Below are 26,761 nucleotides of genomic sequence, written 5' to 3' on the forward strand. Positions count from 1 at the left end.
CTATTCCTCTTTAACACACAAAACACACACACACACACACACACACACATCACATATTTAGAGCATGGTGTCCTAAAACAGTAATGTCATTGTGTTCCAGAATGGTTTTAGGTTGTTTGGATCTGAGTCTCAGTTTAAATCCCTCTCTGGATCAAATATACGAGCGCGGATACAAAGACACTTGCATGCACAAGCATACAAACACTCACACCAGCTCATACAAGGTAACTCACATGTCGTACATTCCACTGGGATTTCACACCTGCTGAGCTATTAATCCCTGCCTCTGATGTGTGTGTGTGTGTGTGTGTGTGTGTGTGTGTGTGTGTGTGTGTGTGTGTGTGTGTGTGTGTGTGTGTGTGTGTGTGTGCATGCTTATTTGCTTGTGCACACATCTCAATTTTAGAAGGAGGGTTTCATAACAGGTGTGAAGAGAGCGGGAATTAATTGTGTTGATCTAATGTAACACACACACACACACGTTCAAGAATCTGTCCTCGTCAAGGTCTGCACTATGACCTCATTGTATTCAGAAGAACTCTTTTGTCTGTCACATTTAAAATAAATTTACTACAATAATGTTGGCTTGCTATTATACAGTATGTATTTTAAATACACGGCAGCCTGGAGTACTCTATTCTGATTGGTCAATGGCGCCATCTAGCGGTCTGTTATTGCTCTGTAACAACCGCAGCTCCACGTATCAGACTGATCATCCAGGTTCTGCAAGCCATCTCTCCTGCTTCATGTGGCACTCTGCAATCTATGAAAGTAAACTAATAAAATAAACTCAAATCAATGTTTTATTCTAGTAATAAGATGCATACTAAGCAGTCAAACGTTCATTAATTAAAAAATATTCAACCAAACTCCAATGCAAACCAGAGGTGGAATTTCAGCTCTTCAGTGATTTATTTCTTCTCACATAATTACACAAATTCAATGCAAATCAATCTTTCATGTTCATCTATTTTTTTATTTGGAAAGTAGTCTTGTAATAGGCTGAATACTGAGGAGTTAGACTGTAATTTTCACAAAATAAATACCAACGGAACTTTTTTTTCCATGTATTTATTTATGTGGTACATAGCCATGTAATAAGTTGGATAATGTAAAGTCAGCCGATTATTAACGCACAATAAACCCCTTCAGGGTGATACAAGAACCTCTGCTTCGTGTTTGACCCTGATCAACCCGGCAGGGTTTATTGTGCGTTAACAACAGGCTGACTGTACATTATCCCTTACTTATTGGAGTTACATAGTGTTTCTGTTATCACTGAGCACTTTAACATGCACAATCTTACACAGATTATGCTCAGTAAGACGACAATGTGGAAGGTCATATAAATGCTATAAACAGTTTTCCGTTATCAGAGTAAGGTCATAAACTGTTTAAGCAAAAAATATTTTTGGCTGTTACGATGATTATTCTCTGCATGTTAACACCTTTATCTGCATTCTTACCGTCTTATCTAATGTGCCAATGTGTTGTGTGCATGCCTGTTAACGTTTTGATGTCAAAAGCAGAAAATAGCCAGATGATTTCAATTTTCACAAATGCGGCTTTCTTAGGATGTCAGATTTCATTAATGAGCTGATTTTTGGTAGTTATCAGCATGTATCAACATGGTGTGCATGTAAATGCACTCACTGTCTGCTGTATGCTGCCAAAATATACAGTACTCACACTTGGCAAAATATGTAGTATGTATGGCAAATACAAATCAGCATTAATGGTAGGTTTTGTGCATCTCTGAACATAAGTTCTGTTTATAGTTAGGGCTGTTAGTTGTTTAAAAGTTTTAATTGAATTAATTACATGGCATGCCGATTCATTAATCAAATTAATTGTAATCATTGTTGGGTTATTTAAAATTAGTAATTCACTAGAAAATACAAATTCTCTAAAATTGTAATTAGATTACTAATTAATTAATTGAAAAAGTAATCACATTACTAATTACTTTAATTTTAATTTACTAACCTAAAACACTTTTCCGCTCAACAAATTCTAAATAATATTTATTTCTTGTTCATTGTTACACACAAGTCATACACTCATCACCTCACATTTCTATTTCACAATGACTTGTTACGGGGTCATAATTCATGTATTCTACATAAATAATATATTATAAATAAGCATAACCCTATAATGTACTTAAAAGTAAATATTTGACCCGTATCTGCATGATTTTATGCACTGTTGCCACACGATTGGCTGATTAGATAATCTCATGGATTGTAGGAGTGAGATAGGTTGGTTTGATTATTTCTGTATCTGCTGATCTCCTGGTATTTTCATCCTGAATAGTCTCTAGAACTTAACAGAATGGTGCAAAAACAAACAAAAAATCCAGTGAGCGGCAGTTCTGTGGAGGGAAATGCCTTGTTGATGAGAGGCCAACAGAGAATGGCCAGACTGGTTCGAACTGAAAAAGTCTATGGTAACTCAGATAACCACTTTTGAGTGGTTTGAGTGAATATCATCTCAGAATGCTATTTTGTGTGTTTTCTTCTTGTACTCCCTCTGGTAATGATCAGTGGTTTGTCACCAGCATGTTTGAGATTGTTGTAATTGTTTTAAGTCATGGATGCATCACAGAACACATATCACTCCCTTTCACAAATACACACACACAAACACACACGCACACACACACACACACACACACACACGCACGCACGCACACACACACACACACACACACACACACACACACACACACACACACACACACACACACACATTCTCTTCATGCCCATAAAACTAACATAGTTGAACATATTCACACTGACAGATGGTCCTTCATTCCACAGGAAAACATTTATCAATATCTATCCTGAAAAAATTAAGGATGAGTGGAGAATGGCTCAAATATGAACCGTCCATCCATACACAGGGAGGAATAAAGATGCATGTATTGATCGCAGGGAAAACGAGCAGCTCTTGTCAAAACTATAGACTGCTGTGCAGTAAATAGCTTTTAGATTATGTGGATGCAGACTGCAATATAAAATATAAAGACAAGTGACAGTGTGACAGATTTTAAAAATGACTAAAAACTGAAATAATTATATTTGTGAAGGAATAACGGTACCTCCTTTTTTTTTTTTTGCTGTTCCTGCTTCCATTACTATGACTAGGCAGACCAATTTTCTGAACACCAAATGGGTGTGGTTGATGAACAGTTTCAGAAGGAGATGTTTTTGCATCTTAGGTTTTATAGATGGACTTTTGGACTTTGAAGGTTTTGAGTTCTGAAAGTTCCAGTATTGTGTTTAGAGAAAAGTGTTTAGAGTCTTTAGAGACCCGAGGTATGTAAGTGTTGTTTTGTTTTCAGGACTTCCATAAAATTATATTTTTTATGATTATTTCATATCTATTTAAATTTACTATCACAGGATATCTTTTTCTTTGTTTGTTACAAGAGAAATGAGTACTAAATACATACAAATAAACAGTAGATCACATTGATTTTCTGTTCAACTGTGAATTTTCAACAATGGCGAATTATCATTATCCCATATAAGCATACATGTTATACTTATTCACGGTAGCGCTGTTGTTTCAGTGATTGTTTTAATTTACATTAGACATTGCTAGCTGATGAGAAACAACATTGAAGTAAACTATAGCAAGTGTAACACATGAACAGTATGATATGACTATTGCCATTTGGGTGAACTACTGAAATAATTTATGTTTTTCATCTATTTAGACTCAATAAGTGCCTGAGAAAATACATATTAGTAACATAGACTATGTAACTTAGGTGTAGCTGATGTGTATCTTATGCAGAGGTTGGCTACTATTTTGCTACAGGGGCCACATTGGGCTCAGGTGCTTTTATTTACAAAAAGCACCTGACACAATTTATATTGCACTACTGCCACCAGATGAAATAGGTGGTAAAATACATTTTATTTAAAACAAATATTGGTGTACATTTCTATTGAACATGTCAGAAGTAATTCATCAAAATGTATGAAATTATGGAGAAGAGCATTTTTACATGGGCACAATCCTTTCTTAGTGAATTCCCCCTTGTGTATTTATATGTGTGTTTAATGAGCAGTTTTGGGTGTAATGTGATTACAAGGTAATTCATTTCTGTGATCTAATGGCTTTTTAGTAGGGCTGTCGATTTAACGCGTTAATTCAGTGTGATTTATTTTACAAAAAATAACGTGTTCAAAAAATTTACGCAATTAATCGCAATGCCCCCAGACCGTAATAAGGAAGATTCCTGAGAAATGCAAGCTTGTAGTACCACCTGTTTACTCCAGAGGGCAGTAAGTGAAATTTCAGCTGTATGAGCAACGCCCAGTTTATACAGTGAAGAAAAAACATCAGCAGCAGAACAACACAAACATTCGTTACGTTCTTGCGTTCAAAACACTTGATGGAGTGCAAATCCAAACTAAGGGACCTCAAGATGTGTTCTAAGTATTAAACTATATTTAACTTGACACAGTGACCTAAACATTTTATGTTTATGATGCAACGCACCCGAAACACTACACAAGCATGTCTGATGCAGGTGTATATATATATATATATATATATATATATATATATATATATATATATATAAAGATAACTATGTATAATTATTTCATCATTATATGTTGAATTATTGTTAAATGAGGGGCTTTCAGCAAATATTTGTATAGGCGATCGGGACACCATGTAAACAAAACAAATGTAGATGGAGTATGGCGAATTTCAAGAGCTTATAGCGGGAAACTCTTGATGGAAAACTCAAAGATAAATGTCCTTTGTCTGTCACTGTATTGTCGCTATGACTTCCGAGATTTCAAATTGGTTCTTGTCCACAAGTCACCACCTGATGCATCCTCTATATTCAGCCTGATCAAGAACACATCTGGGTAATTTTAAGCATTCTTGTTACTTGCGTTCTTTAGTATTGGAATTGAACTTCTGCCGTGGATTTAGATTATGTTAATGACCTTGAGTAATCTAACAAAACACGTTACAAATTGTTTTTTATTTACAGCATGTCTTCTGTAACTCACTCCACTGTACCACAGCTCACACTCTATTCCAGCTAAATCGCAAAGCAAAATGCAAACAGATGTGTCTCAACTGCTTGTATTAGAGATGAAAACTTTACCACGAGACCATCAGTTCTTTTGGCTAAGGCTTACTGATCCATGTAACAGAATCCCAGTACTCACAGTTAGATGTATGGTTCAAGTTATTAATAATGTCAACTTTTTATTGGAGCACTTAAATGTCCATTTATTAAAATAGTAAAAAAATTATTTGACCCTCATTAACAATTAATATTCATGAGTTTCGCAAGTTTGAGATCTCATTGTTTCTGGCCTTTGACTGTGTATGTAAGACAGTGAAGGAGTATGAGTTACAGTGTTTGCGTGTTTTTAAAAGGTTGGGTTATCATAGGTGTTATTGATTATTTTCTCTTGTTGTTTAATTTTAACACCCTTTTGAATAATTTATCGCAATTTCGATTCACATTCTACCAAACACACTAATGCTATGTTACTCAGCAGGCAGCCTGAATTAATCATAGAATTATTAGGCTAAGTATTAATTAATTTGAGGTGTCAAGAGCACTTATAGTAATTCTAAGTATGGCTGTACAGTATGAGGAAAAGAAATGACACAGCAATGTAAAGAATGAACTGAATGCAAGGATGTGAATATAAATGTGATTATAGTCTACTTTGTCACAACAGTCCGTCACAAGGCCTATTAGTGATTTAAGTTACTAACCTAAACCAAACCCTAAACGGGGGTAAACATTGCAACACTTTTGGAGCTAGTAGCTTATATATCTTGTATATTTCTTGTTTCTGAGGTTATCTCTTTAGGTAACCTAAAGGTGTGTGTGTGTGTGTGTGTGTGTGTGTGTGTGTGGCGGGGGTGGGGGTGTAACAATAATCTTTGACAGTGACAACATTTTATATATGACATTTTATAACTGCTTTATATAGAAATAAATGTTGGCATTTCACAAAATGTAAATTTTTGTAATTTCTATTGTGGGGAATTTTGCTGCAGTGTATGGCCTACTTGTAAAAGTGTGGATCTTTGAACAAATAATAGTATATATGAATCACAGTTAGTTTTCTTATTTTTCAAAGAACCACACTTTTACAAGAATTAAGTAATATTTATATATGCATAATGTTTTATATTATTCTTGTTAATGACATGTTTCCATCATTTATTAAAATAGAGTGTATTGCATACTTGCCTTATTATTATAAAAAAAAGTTAAAAAAAAAAAAATTATTTTAACTGTGCCACCCTCAAGGCTAAAGAAATCCTACTTCATGGCTCCGGAGCTTTCCAAAGTTGAGTACCCCTGCAATAATATTTATATGAGCTTTCGCCGACTTCTAAGGTTTCTCCTTTGTATTTTATTTTTCCATTTCTCCAGCAACATCTTGGAATGTTAGTTGGCAAATTGCTGCTTTATTAGGTGGAATCTCTCTTTTTCTCTCCACTTTGTTCCAGCCAACATCAAGCCATGCTCATTCATCCTTAATCACTTTTTCTGTAAGATGAAGTAAGAATGTTTACTTGGACCCCCTGAGTTCTGTTAGTGCTGACTCAACATACATTCACTTCACAGACTGAATCGCAGAGACTGGGATTTCTTCTAATTGCTTTGTAGGGCCTCATGCGATATGTCTGAAGATGGGCGGGGAACTCTTTCAGGGATTCCCTCGTCAGCAGAAATTGTGATGGGGGAGATGACAGAGAAGCAGAGGGAGGTGTGGAGCGATCAGGACCAAAGTGTCTCTTTGGGAGTACAGAGTGTAATTGAAAGACTCTTAATGAATATATTAATGAATGAAACACCCAGGACCATGTCTGTGTGCGTGTGTGTGTGTGTGTGTGTGTGTGTGTGTGTGTGTGTGTGTGTGTGTGTGTGTGTGTGTGTGTGTGTGTGTGTGTGGAGTGCTCGAATTGCGGGGGGGCTGATGGGGCCGGGACACCCGGGATTTGGGACCCTCCATAAGAAGTTATATTTGTATTTTAGTAAAGATAATAATGAAAAGTACTATTAAATTTATGCTGTTAGGATACAGTAAATTTTGTTAATTGTTTTTAAATATCAGGGCTGTACAGTGCAAGCTGAAAATTGTTTTTTTTTTTAAATGTATGAATTTATTATTGCAGCCTACCATCAGAATAAAATCTCATCTTCCCTCAAATGCCAAATACTTCTAAAAGAGGCACTTTATTTATTTTTGCATGGCTGCGAGCACTGTCCTCTCCCTCCCTCTCTTTCTTTCAGGCATATGCAGAGACCGAGGGAGAGATATACCACGTGAAGTTTGTTTAAGTGGAGTTTCTTGCTTGTTTTTATGTGTCAAAATTATGGATTAATCTCACGCTCACACGCAAATTCTGAGAAAAATAGCGAGTCAAATAAAAATGTTTGTATCTATAATATGCGCAATAACAGTAAACAGCACATCATCTTCCTCTTCTAACTCAACATGATAAGCAAAATCTCAAACATAAAATTTAAATACAAATAAATCATGACATTTCACTCTATCAATAACAGCCTCTTTGCCCAACTATGCGAAGATAGCACGTACCAAATTTACAGATTTCTGCTTCTAATGCAGGTATGCTAGCTGTCGCGTGGACAAGTGCTTGTGGGTTTCTTTTTCTTGGATCTGCAATGGTAATGAAAATTATATAAAATCATAACCATGCACTGCAACACTGTAAAAACCTCTTAAAAGGGCATACCTTGTTGATGCTTTATAATGAGATCATTAAGCAGCTGCATGGCTCTGCGTCAATGTGTAATAGAAATGTCAACCGCTAGAAATGTATCAAGTATGATGTCTGTCACGGTTATGCAAAATCTATGGCAATGCACATTCCAAAAAAATCACTGTATTTATCATTTTGCATTTCTCACGGCCATCGATGACAGTACTCACTCACGCGTGCACACAAGCAAACACATAGAGCGCGAGGAGAGAGAGAGCGCGCATCCATGGTGGTGATATATTGTATGTGTAGGCTTATAAATAGGTAGAGGGGGCTTCAAGGTAAAAAAGAAAAGTTGGGAACTACTGGTCTGGTGCATATTTTCATAATAAATATTAATAAAAAAAAAAAACTGTATATACAGATGTAGAATTGCTTCTTTGTGGTAGTTTATGTCATCTAAAATATACTAACATTTTATAACTTGAATAACCCATTAAGCATTATTGCATTATACAACACTTAATAGACAGTTAAAATTGAAAATGCATAAATGTAGTTATGAATGTCATAAAGATTTTATTTGATAGATAAGAATTAGTCCTACCTACAGTATATGTTTGTTAAAGACAAATGGAAGTTACACTGGCAGCTATATATTATTAGTTTATTCGTGGCTTAAGGAGATCTGTTAGGACTGATATAGTTTGGTGCTGCCTGTAAGGTTAATTTTAAAATAAAATTTTAAAAGGTTTATCAGAGGTGTCCTTTGTCATGTATAAAGAATATTTGTTAATAAATTCTTTAGTAATTTTTAAAGCATGCGTGCTCTGTTGTGACACATTACCATCAAACTGAGCTCAAACTGAGCTCAAACCGACACGTGCCCCTAAATATCGCTAAGTGCAATAAACTTCATACATTTGTTTATATTCAGCCCATGTCGGTCAGTTATTGAACTTCTGTGAGATACAGAAAGGTTGATGGCTTTGAATATAAACCCTAACCCAGCATATTCATGTCCTCTCAATCTCCATTAGCTTGTTTCATCAGAACAGAGGCTGAAATGTAAATGCCTTTTTAACTGCAGGTCACTCTGCCATTGTTTTTTAATAACTTAAGCTGTGATTTGCCATATAAATGTTAAATGGCAGTCAAGGTCGGAAGCAGAAGATGAATTTTTGTGTGCTTGTAGGGAATGAGCACAGCATGTCACGGCCCAGTGAAGTGCAACAATGTTAGTGTCGGCAACCAAGTGGAACAATTAAGAATGAACCAAATAAATGTTGATAAAAAAGAGAATGAAGGAGGGAGAAAGAGAGTGAAAAGTTGTTTCTTCCCATTTTAGATTTTTATCTAGATCTTGTTTAGAAGTTGTACTGAATGTGAAACATTTTGAGTTATTTATTCCTGTAGCTTACTGGTAAAGCATGGCGCTAGCAACTCCAAAGTCATGGGTTAGATTCCCAGGATACACACAAACTGAGTTGCTTTGGATAAAGGCATCTGCCAAATGCATTAATGTAGATATTATTGGGTCATCAATACCAACTTTGGAACTCTTTACTAATTAAATCTATATAAATGTCTTCTTCAGCTTAGAGAACATTGGCAAGGCTTTTAATACCGAAAAGTGCTCTGTAAACTGTATATTTTACCAGAATTCCAATTCAGCTGTGACCTGCATGATGCAATTTTTGCTCATGGGTACTCATGCAGCCTTCAAGTGGAGTTGGAAATATCATAATTACAAGTTTCGAGCACATGAATAGTTACTAATGGAAAACTCAGAATTCTTGATGATACCCTGGGTAACTGACAAGTATTTATATTTCAGTGCTTTATTTCAATAATATGAATTTGTAATTTATGACAGAGCTTACAGTCAGCTAATGTAAAGCTAATGACTCACCCTTCATGGTTTATTTTATGCAAATTAATTAAACATTTGTAAGGCTATCGATTCAACGTGTTACTTTACATTAGAAAAATTCAGTTAAATGTATGCAATTAATAGGGATGTCATAAATATCAATATATCGATTATTGATCGGCATGTTATTTTATCAACATATTTTTGAGGTATCTATATTCAAAGTAGCCTACATTTAAATTAGAAGCCATATTTTCATGTAAAGGCATTGATACCAAGTCTTGCAATTAATCAAGCCACCTCAATAAAGCATTTTCCCACCAATGGAGCAATTCAAGTCTCAGTCAGCAACTTTTGTCTCCCTGATAAATGTATTTATTTATTATTTAAAATGTTACATGTTTAGCTTAATACTTATACAATGATAGATAGACAGACAGACAGACAGATTTCTACTGACCATTTAAGTTTAGATAAGGGGTTTTGGTAAGGACATAAAATGAATTAGTATGTCCTTAACGCTTCGTACACGGAACTCGCACTTACTTCCGCATTAGACATCCGGGAATTTGCAAGTGATGAAGTCGTACTAGGTTATGCAAACAACATCATGCGAGACCATACAAAATAGCCAACCCATAAATATGTAAATATTTTCATGAGATCGGGAATGCCATGTGAATAATTACTCTGAAGCCACAGGAAAATTACAGTAACAAATATGATTGGCTAATGGCACAAGAAGAATATGCACAGTCCCAAGTCCTTCACTTCTTACTATCCTGATTTATGACATCAAAGACAGCAGACCCTTAAATGATTTAAGAGCCCTCCAGAAAACTGAGCACTATATATTTGCAATTTATATATTGCTTACAAAATGTTTAGTCAATACACGGCTAGCCGTCAATGGGGAAACAGGCCTTTTACCACCATAATGTCATTGTGGCTTTCCAACAGGAGTTAACTGCTGAAGCTAACAAACCTGACCCATGAGAAAATCCACCTTTCTTCCTCTCTATTGTCTCTCTCTCTGAAAAATCAAATTTTGCCCACACTAACTAAACCTTTGGGGATCAAGAGAGGCAATTACAATTACAGATTGTAATTATTGAATTGATTATCTGCATTATCATTACATATAGGAGGAGGCAACTTTTAAGAGGGCAGACCCTTTCAAAGGGGGGTTCCAGATAACCTCAAGGCTTGTCAGGGCTTTCAATACATTTAAGGAAAGCCTGTAGTACCCTGTGATGTTTGGAGAGATTTGTTTGAGGATGCCTTACTGCATTTCAGCAGTGAATCAATGCAAACATCAAACGAGGCAGCAATGTATGAATCACTCTGCACGTACTCAGCTTTTGCATGTGTGTGTGTCTGTGTCTGCAGTCTTTACAGGGTATGTTCTCATCATGTCTAAATGAATGTTTAGTTTCAATAAATACTGGACTGAAATGAGGAAACTCCACAATGTAAGTACAAACAGTTATCACATTTTCATGCGATAACTGGATTCATTATCAGTGTTTCAATTAAAAACTGATGTTTGAAACTTGTACTGCTAAGTTATTACACAGCTTTCTGGATATACTTGTTTCTGATTGTTCAATTACAGCAGTAATCAGTTAAATATTTCTGAATAATCAGTTTTTCTTTTTTTTATTTGCCATAATGACTGGCTGACTGTACATTATCCATAACATATCACACATGCCTGTATTACATCATCTTATATTAGCATTGCAGCTTATCCCTGAAATTGATAGACACATTTTTTAAGTAATAAAATAACTAATAAATACATAAAATGCCTATTTTATTTTTTTTTTTTGCTCTTTATTTTTTTATTTTTTTTGCAGTTTGTGTCAGTTTTCCTTGATTTCCCCCATTGAAACATTCCGGGATCACTCTTTATAAGCCATTCAGTATTTTCAAATTGAGTGCACATTATGTTTTTTACTAATGTAACATCAATGCCTTGATCAGTGATTGAAGTGTTATTCTGCCAATCACAGGATGTGTAGGCATGCACTGTAGTACACTATCTCAGTTTTTGTTTTTTGATGATAAAGCAATAATTGCAATAAATAATCTGCAACTGAACAAACAAAGGGGAAAGAGTAACATGGTTTGGTGGTTCAAAGAGACAGAAAAAATAAGGAACAAATCAGATTAATTAAGGAGTATTGACTCATGAGATTAGACAGGGGGCTTATGGTGAAAAATATATGATTATAGAGTGACCTAAAGTGAGAAAAACAGATAAAGAGAGAAAAGATAGGAAAGGAGAAAAAGAAAGACCAAACGAAAAGGGCTAACATGAGGAGATAAGTTGGTGGAGAAAAGGACAAGCAGAATGAATGAGAGAGACAGTTGTATGTAGAGAAATTGAATGAAGAGAGAATTATGAAGTGAAATGTAGACTATAATGGTAGTGAAAGATGTTCATAAAAGGAAAGGGGGAAAGGAATCTAGTAGAGAACGCTATAAGGATGGAATGGCTGAATGCCAGTATATCTACACTGCAAAAAGTGGTAACCTGTGATTGTTATCTTAATTAGCTATTTCTACCTGATCAAACTGTTAAAATTAGCTTTGTGTAATCTAATTTATTAAGGTTGATTCAGACATGTTAAATAATTCTTTGACTTGAATCAAGCCAGTTAATGTGATTTTACTACATTTTTTAGGCTAACTTTTTTTTTGTCAGTGTAGGGCTGTGCTGTTGTCATGTATCGATAATATATCATGTTTATTTTTTCACAATATTGTTTCAATATTTGCACCAGTATTTTTTATATATTTATGTGTACATTCTTCTAATTTCCAGACATTCAATTAATGAAAAAGCAGGTAGTTAACTTTAAATAAATCCTGCATTTCTCAGTGCGGTCAGGTTAATATAATGTTGAATTTCAAATTTTTGAATATATGTATCACAATATGTATTGTATCGTGATGTAGTTGACAGTACACAGCACTTAGACTATCCATCCTCTCACAGAAGTGTTCCATGATTCATAACCTAAGCCTGTTTTTGTTTTCCGGTCTTAAGTGTATTCACTCGCATTTTGCATAGGTTTTTAATTGATATTGTGATGTTGAGTATATTAGTTATTAAAAATTGCCAAAATAAAATAATTATTTGGCTCAATAATGCCGATAATTTACAGAGTCGCAATTTTGACAGTGCCTCGCTCATCAAAGTTTAAGGAGTGGTTATGACATGAGGTAAAAGCCCAAAGTTACTGCAGTTCAGATCATTAACTAATTTGAGCAGTTATGACTACCAACAATTGCACAAATTGAGCCTGAACTCATTTTTACTCCAACTAACAATTAAAATGGTTGTTGTTCTCCATCTGGATTGCTTGTTTTGTTTGTTTTACATTGCTTCCTATGGAGACTCTAACCAGAAAATAGTCTAGCGCCAATCAGAGTCATCATGGCTCTGCCCAGTGGTTGGTCAGAAAAACTGGATAGTATGCTAGATAATTACTGGTGCTTCCCAAATCATGTTAATGTTGAAAATAGTATGTCATCGGTGCTTGGATAACTTAGAAGATTTTTAAAAAATGTACCCGTGCATGCTTTTTATGTTAATATTCCTCACAATCCCCTCCAGCATGCAACAGTGTTGGTTTGGAATAGTTCACTGATGTGGTTTCAATATTAAATTATATGATGTTGCAGATTGCCCCAACTGTGGTGAATTGTCTGCCCAGCATGTTTTGCACGTCCTAATGTAGAACATCAGAATTAATACACGCTCCCATTCATTACAGTGGAACGCATAATAACATTTTAAACCCTAAAACTTGAGACATATATCTCAACACTGCACATTTAAACTAGAAACTGTAATTTTGTAAGTGTTTCTCCCTGGAGGTGTTACATGTTAGTCTGATAAATATTATTGCTGGATGTGAATGAGGGAATGAGTAAATGAAAGTGAAGGGACGAACAAAGATTCAGCCTGGCTGTTGTCTTGCTTTTATGACTTCTGACATCACAGCAAGTGAGACAGAGCAGGAGAGCAAGAAAAGAAGAGCGGCTGATTAGCATTGTGTTCATGTCCCACTGCTGTGACTCTGACTGGATGGGAGACAGCAAAAGAACATGGGCGAGAAGGGAGGAGAAGGACAGACGGTGAGAAAGAGCCAGCTAAGCATTTTCCAGAGGCCAGGGTGCAGAAAAGAAGAGAGGCTGGTGAACCTGGGAAGAGAAAGAAAGCAGACATACAGACACACACACGCACGCACACACACACACACTCACTTCTCACAGGCTAATTGCTTCCCTCTATCTCTCTCTTTCATCTCTCTCTATTGGCTGAGTCTTTGGGTGAGGTTAATAAAACAGGATGGCAGTGTCAGGAACTGTTGTTGATAGAAAAATAAAGATTTTTAATAATATCTTTTTTTATACCACAGAAGAAAGAAAACATCGGTGTTCGGAATGAGACGTGGGAAGCTTATTACTGATTATTGACATACATAAGTTATTTGCATTGCATAAATAAATATGGAATGAGTAACCAAATTTGTTCACAGATGTTTGCTTTTTAAAATAAAGTGTTGGATAGAAGGATAGCTAAAATATGATCGATTTGAAATTCTGTTTGTTGATTGGTTGGCCTGAATGGGAATACAAGTTTTACCATTTATATAGGATATAAGTTCTGTGAACCGGTTATTTCTGATGGTTAGTTTCAAAGAACCATTTCAACAAATTATTCAGCAGTTCTTTTATGACATTGCATAATGATGTCATTTTACGTGGTGCTAATATCTTGGCATCATGGATTACATGCTCAAACACATTCAATGAAGCAGTATCGAAGCGCACTGTGGAGAGGGACGTGCTCATGTGTCTGTCAGTGACAGGGAGTAAGCGGTAAGAGCCATCACCTGGTGATTATTGATGCTAAACACCTCTGTCTCATTTCAGTGATGGTGGAAATGGGCTTTAAAATGACCGGTGGAACGCCAGAGAGAGAGAGAGAGAGAGATTCCGAGCCCGAGCCCCAAACACACCCTGAAGCTGTATGCTGAAAAGCTGTTTGTTTAGTGATTTAAGTTTGTTCTGACTATTATCATTGAAGCTGTGTGTGCAAAGTAAAAAGGCTAGCTGGAAAGCATATTTTGAGTTTAAAAGCAGAGAATAAAATCTGATTTATGTGGACTGCAACCCCGGCTCCCGCTTCCTTCTTGCTGGAGCATTCTACACTGGTGCCGAAACCTGGGATTTTTTTTAGAAGAAAACTGCCATGGACACCACACTACTGTATGAAGTGCCTTGGCTAGCATACAGGAGACTCACAATCAAGCTCTTCTCGCCCAAGAATGCCGCTTCCAGGAGCTCCTTCAGGCTCAGGGCGAGGATCGGCAGGCCTTACGGAGCTGGTTAGCTCCAGGCGGGTCCTCCACCACGGCCCTGGAAACAGCAATGAAGTCGCACCTCGTCCTTACGAAAATGGGGCCCATGGACGATCCGGAAGCGTTCGTGAGCCTATTTGGCCAGTCCGCCACCTCCTCCGGCTGGCCGCGAACACAACAGGCCCTCCACCTGCTGCCACTGCTTTCCGGGTAGGCCCAGCTTGCGGTGCAGCAACTACCCTCTGAGGACTGCCTGGACTTCACGAAACTGAAGACAGCTATCCTGCAATGGGTTGGCCGTACACTGGAACAACACTGGCCGCCTGTTCACGTTTGCCCAGCAGCTCCTTGATGCCTGCCGGAAGCGGGTGCTAGCCGAAGACATTGATGTCTGCGCCACCATGAGTGCAGCCAGGAAGCCTGGGCTGGTCTGTTGGAGTTGCGGGGACCCGGAACATGTCCAAGACTGGTGTGCAATCATGGAGGTGGGGACGTGGATCCGGGTAATCGCTCCCTCCCTTAGGGAGTTCCCGGACGGGGATTTCCCTCTAGAGCAGTCAAGTGATGAAATGATAATACAACCCAGTTATTAGTTCTGAGGAGCCATCGGGAAACTTTTCCAGGTAGCTCACCATAATCTTATGGTGGGTCACTTTTATTGGCTGGGCATTCGCGGGGATGTGCACAGAATGTCAGCTGGTGAATCCACGAATGTCAGCTGGTGAATCCACCGGCCACCCCAAGAGCACCATTCTGCCCATTACCATTAGTGGAGGCCCCCTTCAAAAGAATTTGTATAGACCTCGTTGGGCCAATTGAGCGGTCAGCACACGGATATCATTTTGTATTATTCCTGTTGGATTATGCAACGTGATATCTGGAAGCAGTGCCTTATGCAACATCTCAACGTGCAGTTTTGCAGAGGCACTCTTCAAAATGATCTCCCATGTGATTCTGAAGGAAATCCTCAACGATCAAGGCACAAGATTTATGCCATTCACACTGCGCGAACTTAATGAATTGCTGGGGATTAAAGACTTCAAGCTTGAAATTACTCGCCAAGTGGCAAGAACCCTTTGAGGTTACACGGTGAATCGGGGATCTCGATTATGAGGTTAAACGAATGGATAGATGCGGAGGACATCAAATTTACCACCTAAACCTCCTTAAATTATGGAGAGAGGCAGTCCCCAGTGACACATACCCAGTGCCCCGAATTGACAAACTGCTCAATTGGTTGGGTGTGGCTCAATTTTTTTCAACACTGGATTTAACAAGGGGGTATTGGCAGATCCCTTAATGACCTGAATGTCACGAAAGGAAAGTTTTGTCAGATTTAGCTACCTTTTAGGGACAATTCTGTATGTACACACATTTGTTTTTCTTTCATGGTGGGAACTTTCCACAGACTCCTGTTTTATTTATACTGAGATAATTATATTTTCTATTTCCTAACCCTATCCCTGAACCTAACCCTCATAAGACCTTTTTAAACAGTGAGTAAACAGTGAGCTGCTCTGTACCTGATCAAAATTATGTTTAAAGATGCAATGTCACATAAAAGCCAGACTAAATTATGCCTGCTCTGACCAACCTAATTCCATAGTATCAAAGGCAGTTCTGATGCTGCTTTGATTCTGTGTAAAAGAAATGAAGCATCAGAGCAGCCTTACACTTTTGTCACAGTAGAGCATATATTTAAAAAGTAGAATTTCATATTTTCATTAATTTTATATTTCTATACATATAATTTTATATTTAAATCATTAATCTCATAAAATGTTTAATTTAATTGTAATTGCTGTGTAAATGCATTAAAGCCACCATTATTTATCATACACGATTATTTATCATTAGAGGAAAAAAGTGTGAAGTAAAGTAAAGTGCACACACACACACACACACACACACACACACACACTATCCTTATGAGGACTCTCCATAGACATAATGATTTTTATACTGCACCCACTATTGATTCTATCCCCTAAACCTAACCCTAACATTTAGTACGTTTTTTTAGTTTGTTTATTTTTTACACAATTTGAATTATGAGGACACTAGAAATGTCCTCATAAACCACATTTATGGCATAATACCCTTGTAATTACCAGTTTGTAACCTACATTTTTTTATTTGTAAACCACCCAAAACCACACACACACACACAAACGTACACACGCACACAGTAGACGGTGTCTCAGGCATAAAATGTATGTGTATGCAGCAGTAATGGTCATTACTAATGCATGGTGGGAGTGCATAAGGCCAAAGAGAGCTTTGGGTCAGGAGGCAATGAAGCAAATATTCATACCAGACCATCCCTCTATCATAACATTTCATCGTTCTCCATAACACTGTGTGCCAGCATGCCTGTACACACATTCACACACACACAGAAAATCACTGGGCCAAGCAACAGGGTACTGGTGTGTACAGGACATAAACCCTCTGTAATCATCAGAAGTATCTAAAGAAGATTAGCAATATTTTTGTGTAAAGTAGAGGTTTCTTAAAGGGATAGTTCACCCAAAAAATTTTATTCTCTCATCATTTACTCACTCTCATGCATCCCAGATGTGTATGACTTTCTTTCTTCTACTGAACACAAAGATTTTTAGAAAAATATTTCAGCTCTGTGGGGCCATTGAATGCAAGTGAATGCTGGCCAGACTTTTCAAGTTCCAAAAAAACTCAGTCAGCATAAAAGTAATCCATATGACTTCAGCGGTTAAATGTATATAGAAGTGATATGATAGGTGTGGTAAAAAAATTCTCATTTTTGGGTGAACTATCCCTTTAAGGGCAGATGTCTGTGTTCCTCTCTTCTGAGGCGACTGGTTAATGATCATTGAGCTCTTTTCTTGATGATGAAATGAAAGAGAGACTGAAATGACGCTTGTTGGTTTTGTTAGAAGAAATCATGGAGAAGGACCTACAGTATAAAGCTTCTGTTAGTTTGAGAGATAGCATACGTGTGTGTCTCTTTGACATTATTTTGTTGTTGACCTGTTATGAAAGCAATAGTATTTCTTTCTTTCTTTCTATCTTTCTTTCTTTTGTGTCTTGGCTTATCTTTTTTTCTCATCTCTTTCTTCCTCAATTCTGATTCCCTTCTGTGGTATTTTTCTCTGTCCCATTATCGGCAGGCCTCAGACCTTCCCCTGCTTGTTTAGACACAAATCATTAAGCTTTACAGAGAAATAAAGGTCCCATTGGTCTAGTTTAATTCATACAAAACTGCAGCTTCCTATCTGTTCTGACCTATGTATGTCTGTGGGACTTGATTTGACATTCTCTTGCATTTAGATATTGCAGACAAACAGATAGATAGATAGATAGATAGATAGATAGATAGATAGATAGATAGATAGATAGATAGATAGATAGATAGATAGATAGATAGATAGATAGATAGATAGATAGATAGATATCATATCTCAGCCTAAAATCAACAGCATATCCATCATAATGACCTCACTATCAGCATATCCATCATAATGACCTCACTATCAGCATATCCATCATAATGACCTCACTGAGCCCCTGGCTGTCACACTTTTGAACCTTTATAAAAACTTAATAAAGCAAATTATAAGCCCCATTGACATTGTGGAGTTGAGTTATATTATTATTAATTTCCCAAAATTTCATGCTTTGGTATTAAAGGGAAAGAGAGAGACATGATGTAGTTGTTCTGCTGGGGCAGGGTAGATGTCTGGTGAGAAATGAGAGAGCCGTTCCCAGGGCATGTGATTGATTGTGCAGCTTAATATTGTCATTACAGCCTTGGCTACCATTACCCCGCCCCCTTCATTACTCACAGTCACATAGGCTGCGTTCCACTTCACATTTAACAACCACTTGCTAACTCCCCTAAGCACTTCCCCTCGAGGGAATACCCGCCGCCATTTTGGAAGTCCGTTCCTCTTTGTTAAGTGAGCGAGGGAAGTTTCTGCTGACAGACCCCCAGCCCCTCGATATTTTCTAACAATTATTTCTAATGAATTTTTTTTTAAACATACAAGATTTATACTTAAGCCTCTGAAATCAATTTCCGAAATGTATTTGTTGAAAAATCAAAAAAGTTTTAATCAAAAATCACTAAATAATTCTACAAATTGCTATCAGCCTTCAACATGCTCCAAGTGATCAAGGCTTAAGGGTGTTCCAGTTAAACCCATTGCACTTCTTCTGGCAGTAGTTGACATTTGCGCTACGTAAGCAGTGACGTACATCTGAGTCCATGAGACAGAGTGAAGTTTGTGAGGGAAGGGGATATACATTTTAAATGGGACACAGCCATCTTTTTCTCCTACTGTGATGACACGTTTACACCTTATTTAGCAGTGTGAATCTCGCAAACGTTTTCATATTATACATTTTTTAAACATTGAGTGTACAATTATTACATTATTCTTTGTTTTATATTACCCTGGAATTAGTTTAAAAAAATGAATTCCCACAGCTATGAGGGGGTCTCTATTTCAGCTGCTGAGAGAGTGACAGTAAATTTGGCATCTTCTCCCATTTTACTGTCTTAATCCAACACTCTCTATATTTTCCTCTTCTGGAAAGCTATTCAAACATAATAGTGAATTTTTTCTTTTGCTTTTGGAGCAAATGGTTAAGTGAAAATAATATTTGCTGTGATCTCCCATTCACCACTGTCAAAGTTTACCCTGCAAACATTTACTTCTGCATTCCAAAACCCGGAATGTGAAAAAGTTCCATTAAAGCTTTTAGTTTTACAGTTGATGTATATATTGTATATCGTTTAGTTGCCTCTGTGTTTTACCTACAATATTACTTGCTACATTAACAACTTAAACAACTTTGCTTTGTTTTCGAGCCACACGGTCATATTGAAAGACATAATGCTCTCCACAAGAGTCTTGTAAACCATTTCTAAAATGTCTGCACTCACACCAAAGTGGTTTAACCTCTTAAAAAGATGCTGTCTCTGCATTGCTTTTTTAAAAACGTAATCTGTATTCTCAGTAAAATTGAGATTACTCTCTAGAAATAAATTATCCCAGGTTTTTAAAACTACAAGCTATTTCAACAGGGTGCACACAAAGTATTAAAGGTTTCACTAGTTCAGGGATTTCCTGCTTGTTGCTAGTAACAAGAAATTCTTTGGTTTTACTCTCAATTGCACTCACACATGGTAAAAAATATGAAACTTTACAGTACGTCACAATGCTACACAATATGAAGTACTTAGTGTTGGGTAATAACAGACTCTTACTTATAGTGTATGTACATGCTAACTAATGTGAAACATTACAGTACTTAACAATACTTTAAAAATTATAGATATTATTAGGTACAAATCTTCATGGTACATGCTTTGGAAGTTGGATGGGATTTTACATCAACCTACACAACCTAATATGAAACACAGCAGTATGGAGCAGTGGTGGCTCAGTGGTTGAGGCTCAGGGTTACTGACCAAAAGGTCGGGGGTTCAAGCCCCAGCACCACCAAGATGCCACTGTTGGGCCCTTGAGCAAGGCACTTAACTCCAGGTTGCTCTGGGGGGATTGTCCCTGTAATAACTGCACTGTAAGTCGCTTTGGATAAAAGTGTCTGCCAAATGCATAAATGTAAATGTAACTATACAGTACTTAGAGGGTTAGTATTTAGTAGTATTATGCAAGGCCTTCTTCACATGGCATCTGGTAAAGTCAAGTGCAAATATGAGTCTGGTAGCTAGTGCTGTTTAGTAACATATTACATGTAATCTGAATTACATAAACAGATTACAAAAATCAAGTACTTGTAATTGGATTAAATTACATTTTAAAATACTTGTAATTGGACTACAGTTACTTTTATAAATTACATGATTACATACTAACAAGGCAACAACAGTAAATTGTTAATCATTTATTGATAATTTTATATCAAAAGCATCATATTCTTAGCTCGAAGTGCAATAGTTTCACAGATGAGCATTTTGTATAAGATTTTGGTAAAATATGCACCTCAGTTTTAGAATAGGCGATAGACTATCAGTAAGCAGTAAGATTAAATGTATTTTGGTGTTTTTAGATGAAAGCTTTGACCTAGGCAACGTTGTTGCTGTTGATTTTATGGTAATTAATATTTGTTCATGTTATGATATTTTTATGTTGATTTTATGGTCATTAATATTCGTAATGCTGCTATTGTTTTATGCACTTAAAATTAACTTGATGTCTCATTGTTTTGAATTATATTGCTGTTAGAAACATCTTAAAATCCACGATCCCGGTTCCGGGATTTAAAATTACGTCAGTAATAATGTACTTCCAATTTTAAATGTATGCGGAGGAGTTATGAGCTCATATCTGGTACCATTTGAAAGCTTAGAATGTCTACTTTCTTGAGATATGCATCACTTTGGCATTTGTTTTACACTAAGTAACTTATTTACAATAAATTACATAGTTCCACCCATCAAAAGTCGTGTCATAATTATGTGCGTTTTTGAATACATATGTCTCATATCGCTCAAATATGACGCACATGTACAAACCATGTATCAAATGAAAGCTCTCATTGCCAGTAAGAAGTTCCAATAAGTCTTTTTATTGAGGTATAATCACATATCTAATACACTTCGAATGAATCATGAAGTATACAATCATACAAGTGAAATTATTGAATATTTGCCGTGCTACTCGCACTAGACAGCACAGTTAGCCACAAATGCTACATAATCCTTTACCTTAGGTTATTCTCTGCACAATGAGCCGTTTTTCAGTGTTTTCTGTGGTTGTGTGCCCAAGTAATCCCTGGATATGTCACACGAGTGCAGAAACACCACAAAGTAATGTTATATGATATTCAACAATCCAGGAAAATATGTAAACATCCGATCCGGATAAAGCATATATTGCCGTAAAGCTTAGACCCTCCGCTTTCCGGCAATGTCTCTCAAGATCAAATAGACCAATCAGGGGCTGTGATATTGCATCCAGACTGTGAAGTGATCACTGGGTAGGTTACGTGCCCAAAACACACAGACGGGTCTCACGAGACACCTGAGTGCATATTTACCACTTTCAACAGTGTTTTATGTAATGACAAAGGGTTTTCTGTAAAATTACACTGGGATTTTGCATTTATAGCACTGTATATGGGTATGGGGAGACTTTAGATTTGGGTAGGCGGAAAGTACACCAAAAAAAAGGTAATATTCCTCCCTTCAAATAAATTGAAATAGATATTAAATAAAACATGATACAGACAAAATTCCTTTTTCAGGTATTTGCTGACATCTAGTGGAAACAGCCAAAACTGTCTGCTTGCTGCTAGGGTTTACAGGGCTTGAGTTATATACACTTTCAAAAATGAATTTATATTAAAAAAATCAAAAAGCGCCTCTTTTTTTAGGAGGGTTATTACTGTTCAGACAACATATATTTAATTTTTTTTAAATTTTTAGCAGTGTTTTATGCAACTTCAAAGGGTTTCCTGTAAAATGACACCAAAACTGTGTATTTAGGCCAAAGTATGTGGGAATGGGAAGCTTTTTAATTTGGGTAGGCCAAATCCAGGCGGAAATCCCCAAAAATGGCAAGGTTCTTAAGAGGTTGTTTATTTAATTCATGTAATGTTTAATGCACTTTTTAAAAATGTCATAAGGAGCTCTTTTGTGAGGCTTTTTTGTTAGTGATAAAGAATGGAAAACAAGTTCTTCCTCTTTGTACTTTTATGTTAAAATGATTATCCTAATTAAATGCATGTGACAGAAAATTAAACAGAACTAGAAAGTAATCCAAAAGTAATCAGATTAGATTATCCCGAAATGTAATATATGAGATTACATTACTGATTGCAGTTTTTGTCAAGTAATTTGTAATCAGTAACTGATTACTATTTAAAAGTAATCTGCCTAGCACTGGCTACTGCATATGTCAAATGAGAAATGTCAACACACATAATTATTAGGTATGTAATCAAAAATCCCTTCATGAATTGCCAGAAATGACAAGGATGTAAGGAGGGTAATGTCATGGTAAATACCAAACAGTTAAGATAATCAGTGTTCAGTTAAAGATCGTTAGGTAAGATGAACTGCAGTGGTACAGTACGTGGTACTTACCAGTGAGTACTCTATACGTATCTTCGTCCACATGCTTTGTATCACATTTGTCTGTAGGTACAGCATATTTACCATATGTACCAGGAAAGTTCATGTACTGTAAAATAAAGTGCTACCAAAATATAAGTAACAAATTTACTATGCATTTTTATGTTTTTGTGTCAGGTGCCATTCCACAGATAGATGGAGACTGACAGTGACCTACGATATTTGTCACTAATTTGCGAAGAGACAAAAAGCTTATACCCATTGTCATGAAGAAAATGAAAATAATGCAAAATATGGTTTCATGGCTGGTTAGAAATATTTATGGCTGGTACATTATCGATGGTTATCGATGGTTTGTGTGAAGTGTGAGAGTCTTCCTCTTTTATTTAGTGTGTGAATGTCTCAGAATAAAATAACCATATCATAACTTCTGCCCACTGATCTCTTGTTCTCCCTCTGTAACACTTGTTCCCTTTTCTCTCTCCCCGGTGAAAGTAACGACTCCATCTCCAACTGATTGGTTGATAAATGGCATTATTCACAGAAATACAAAACTACATATCTCACCCTGAAGGGTCTTATAGGAAAGATAGAGAGACAGTGAAGGACATAAAGTGAGAGATAGACAAAGAGATGGCAGAAAGGAGATCTTTAACCAGGGGATGTCCTCTGTGGGCCAATGTGTCTGTGTAACTTTTGTTGAAGGCTGGGCTCTTGGCAGGCTGGTATTCCTGAGCGTACGCTCTCAAACGCACATCAATATCACCCATCAGGAGCGCCCTTCACACTCCCTGTCCCCGGAGATGGGATTTATGGTTATGCAGTGCAGACAGAAGACAGAAAGAGCTTGTGTATTACTGGTGCTCTGTGGGTGGCTTTCAAAGCGTGTCGTGGCAACAGTACTAAAGAGGCTGACAGAGATGGATCTGTGGGGATTTTACCACAGGACTCAAATCAACTGAGTCAGAAGAGAATGTGCTGTATCACAACGAAATATGAGCTTTATTATCTATTTGCCTGTTCTTTGCTAGTGTGTACTTTGTGTGGAGCCTTTACACACACACACACACACACACACACACACACACACACACACACACACACACACACACACACACACATACACACATCCTCCCTGCATCTGAGCACAGTGATTTGTCTGTGAACTGTGGTGGTGGCAGCCAGACAGTGTGCCATGTCGCTGAATGTTAAAACTGTAGTTTGGCCCCTCAAGGCCTCACCTTCAGAACTGATCAATGGATGCCAGCAAATACAGGCCTGGAGAGAGAGAGTCAGAGAGGGAGAGACAAAACTATTTATGCAGTGTTTTACATAAAGAGAGGTAGAGAGAAAAAAGAGACTCACACAAAGCATGACAGTTTGGAAAATAGGACACAAAAGATAAAGTGATGAAGAATATATATATAATGTTCATGTATGTTAGTCTAGGGCAGTAGCCTTTTTTCTGTCTTTAACCTTCACAAGGACTCTAGGCTTTCTCTGAATGCTGACACAGCTACCAGGACAATAGACACCTTACCTGTCATCTGTGCTTTTTATGAGATTCCTTAATATTTCCCTGTGTTAGCACATAAAATACACCTCACAAAACCTGTGGGTTATTTTTTGCTGAAGTTTGTCTGAAAGTATTGTTAGACAACACACACACACACACACACACACACAGACCAGAAAGAGAGGCACTAGATGTTTTGTTTTGTTCTTAGTAAATAAAGGAGGCAGGTACACTGCTCCATATGCTCCCATGTTATTTAATAGTTTAAAAAGCAATTTTTCGACCGCAAAGGTCTTCGTCAGGCACACACAACCTCCATTTTCAGTCTTGTTTTGTTTTGTTTTGTTTCCATCATTACAATATCACAGTCCAGTACAGACAGAAACGAATTCTCATCTCTCTCATGTGCTTTGTTATCACGGTATGGTTGTATTTTTGTTAGTTATGGCTGATACTGTGCAAGTTTTAGAGGTTAACTATGTCATTAAAGATGTATTGTCTTGTTAGTTTTGGTTAGTGACTTTTTTTTTACAAGCTGCCCTGGTGTAACCTCTGGTTCATATGCTGCTGTACACGAGCACATATACTTCATGATGCATTTAGACATGCACATGTTAATCATGTTATCAGTGTTCATAGAGACTGCATGTGTAATGAAATGCTCTCTCTTTCTCTGTCTCAGACCCTCAGCTGAAAGGTATCGTCACACGCCTGTACTGTCGACATGGCTTCTACCTGCAGATGTTACCCGATGGCACCCTGGATGGCACAAAGGATGAAAGCAGCTCCTTCTGTAAGTGTATTTGGGTGTTTGTGGATTTTGTATGCACTGTAAACAATTTATATATTTATAAAAAAAAAATACTATAATTTAGTATTTAGTAAAAAAATAGTATAATTTAACATTCATTCCATGTTTTTCAATAAAAGTGTGTTCAAATCCCCTAAAATACATTTATTCACATAAAATTTACATTTTCCTTGTAACTTTACTGACTATATGTGTTACTGAAAAAAAAAACATACATTTTCCTTTAAATAACGATAAATGTCATGATTTTCATTTTAAACTGATATGACTGTAAAAATATGTTTGTTTTCTTCCAGTGTGATTTTTAAAAACTAAAATACAGTATAATTTAACATTCATTCCACACTTTGCAATAAAAGCATTAAATACCCTTAAAATAAATGTATTCACATCATATTTACAGTATTCATTGAAATAAACACATTTTGCATTACTGAAACTGAGTGGGGGATTTCTTGTAAAAAAATAAATAAATCCATAATTTAACCGAAAAAGAATGTAAAAATGCTACAGTATAAAGATGTTAATTGGTTAACCTTAAAGAAAATGCATGTAATTTTACAGTAAAATATTTTTATATTATAAAATTTTTGTAGATTTAAAATGTGATGTTTACCATATAATTAACATAAAAAAAATTATGTTATGTTTAGCAAGAGAATACATGTACTTGTACTGTAAACTATTGATAAAATGATGGTGAAAAAAGAGTAAATGGCGTTTCCAAGAAGTCCTAGCCTGCTTTGCATGTGACTCGATAGGGAGAGAAAATGTTGAAATTAAGAGCTATTTAATGTGTTTTTGTAAGTCTTTGTTGTTCTGTTTTGTTGAGATTCAGAAGAGTTTCCTTAATGTTGGAGTTTTGGTGGTTACCACTGTGGTGAGTTGAGCTTGTGCTTAAAAGCTCATAAAAGTGAAATAAAGTCTTAAAATAATAAGTTTAAATGAACTTAAATCAATAATGGAGTAAATCTAGACTCAGGGTTATAAAAACGTCTAGGTTACGTATGTAACCTCCATTCCCCGATGGAGGGAACAAACGTTGTGTCAGAGAAGCGACACTAGGGGTCTCTCTTGAGCGCCGATATACACCTCTGATCTATGAAAAAAGGCCAATGAGAAGTTGGCAGCCGGTATTTGCATATCCCGGCCCTGGACATACGGGTATGTAAGCGGGGCAAATACGGGAGTTCATTCAGGATTTTTCAGAGGAGCCGTAAATGGTCTGGCCACAACAGTGGCTCGGCTCAGCGACGTGGCGGGGAAGACACAACGTCTCGATTCCTCCATCGGGGAACGGAGGTTACATACGTAACCTAGACGTTCCCCTTCTGTCGCTCTCTCCACATTGTGTCAGAGAAGCGAC

The 26,761-nt window shown here is 36.7% G+C and overlaps 1 protein-coding gene across 2 annotated transcripts in view; it reads left to right on the forward strand.

Moving 5' to 3' along the window:
- Nucleotides 1–26,761, forward strand: part of fgf11a (fibroblast growth factor 11a) — a 168,861-nt gene that overhangs the window by 89,590 nt on the left and 52,510 nt on the right. For both annotated transcript variants that reach the window (XM_052145238.1, XM_052145245.1), the window contains one exon: nt 25,267–25,377. In XM_052145238.1, the coding sequence (XP_052001198.1) occupies nt 25,267–25,377 (111 nt within the window). The remainder of the gene's footprint in view (nt 1–25,266; nt 25,378–26,761) is intronic.

This window comes from Xyrauchen texanus, chromosome 2 (assembly GCF_025860055.1).
Source record: "Xyrauchen texanus isolate HMW12.3.18 chromosome 2, RBS_HiC_50CHRs, whole genome shotgun sequence".
Lineage (NCBI taxonomy): Eukaryota > Metazoa > Chordata > Actinopteri > Cypriniformes > Catostomidae > Xyrauchen > Xyrauchen texanus.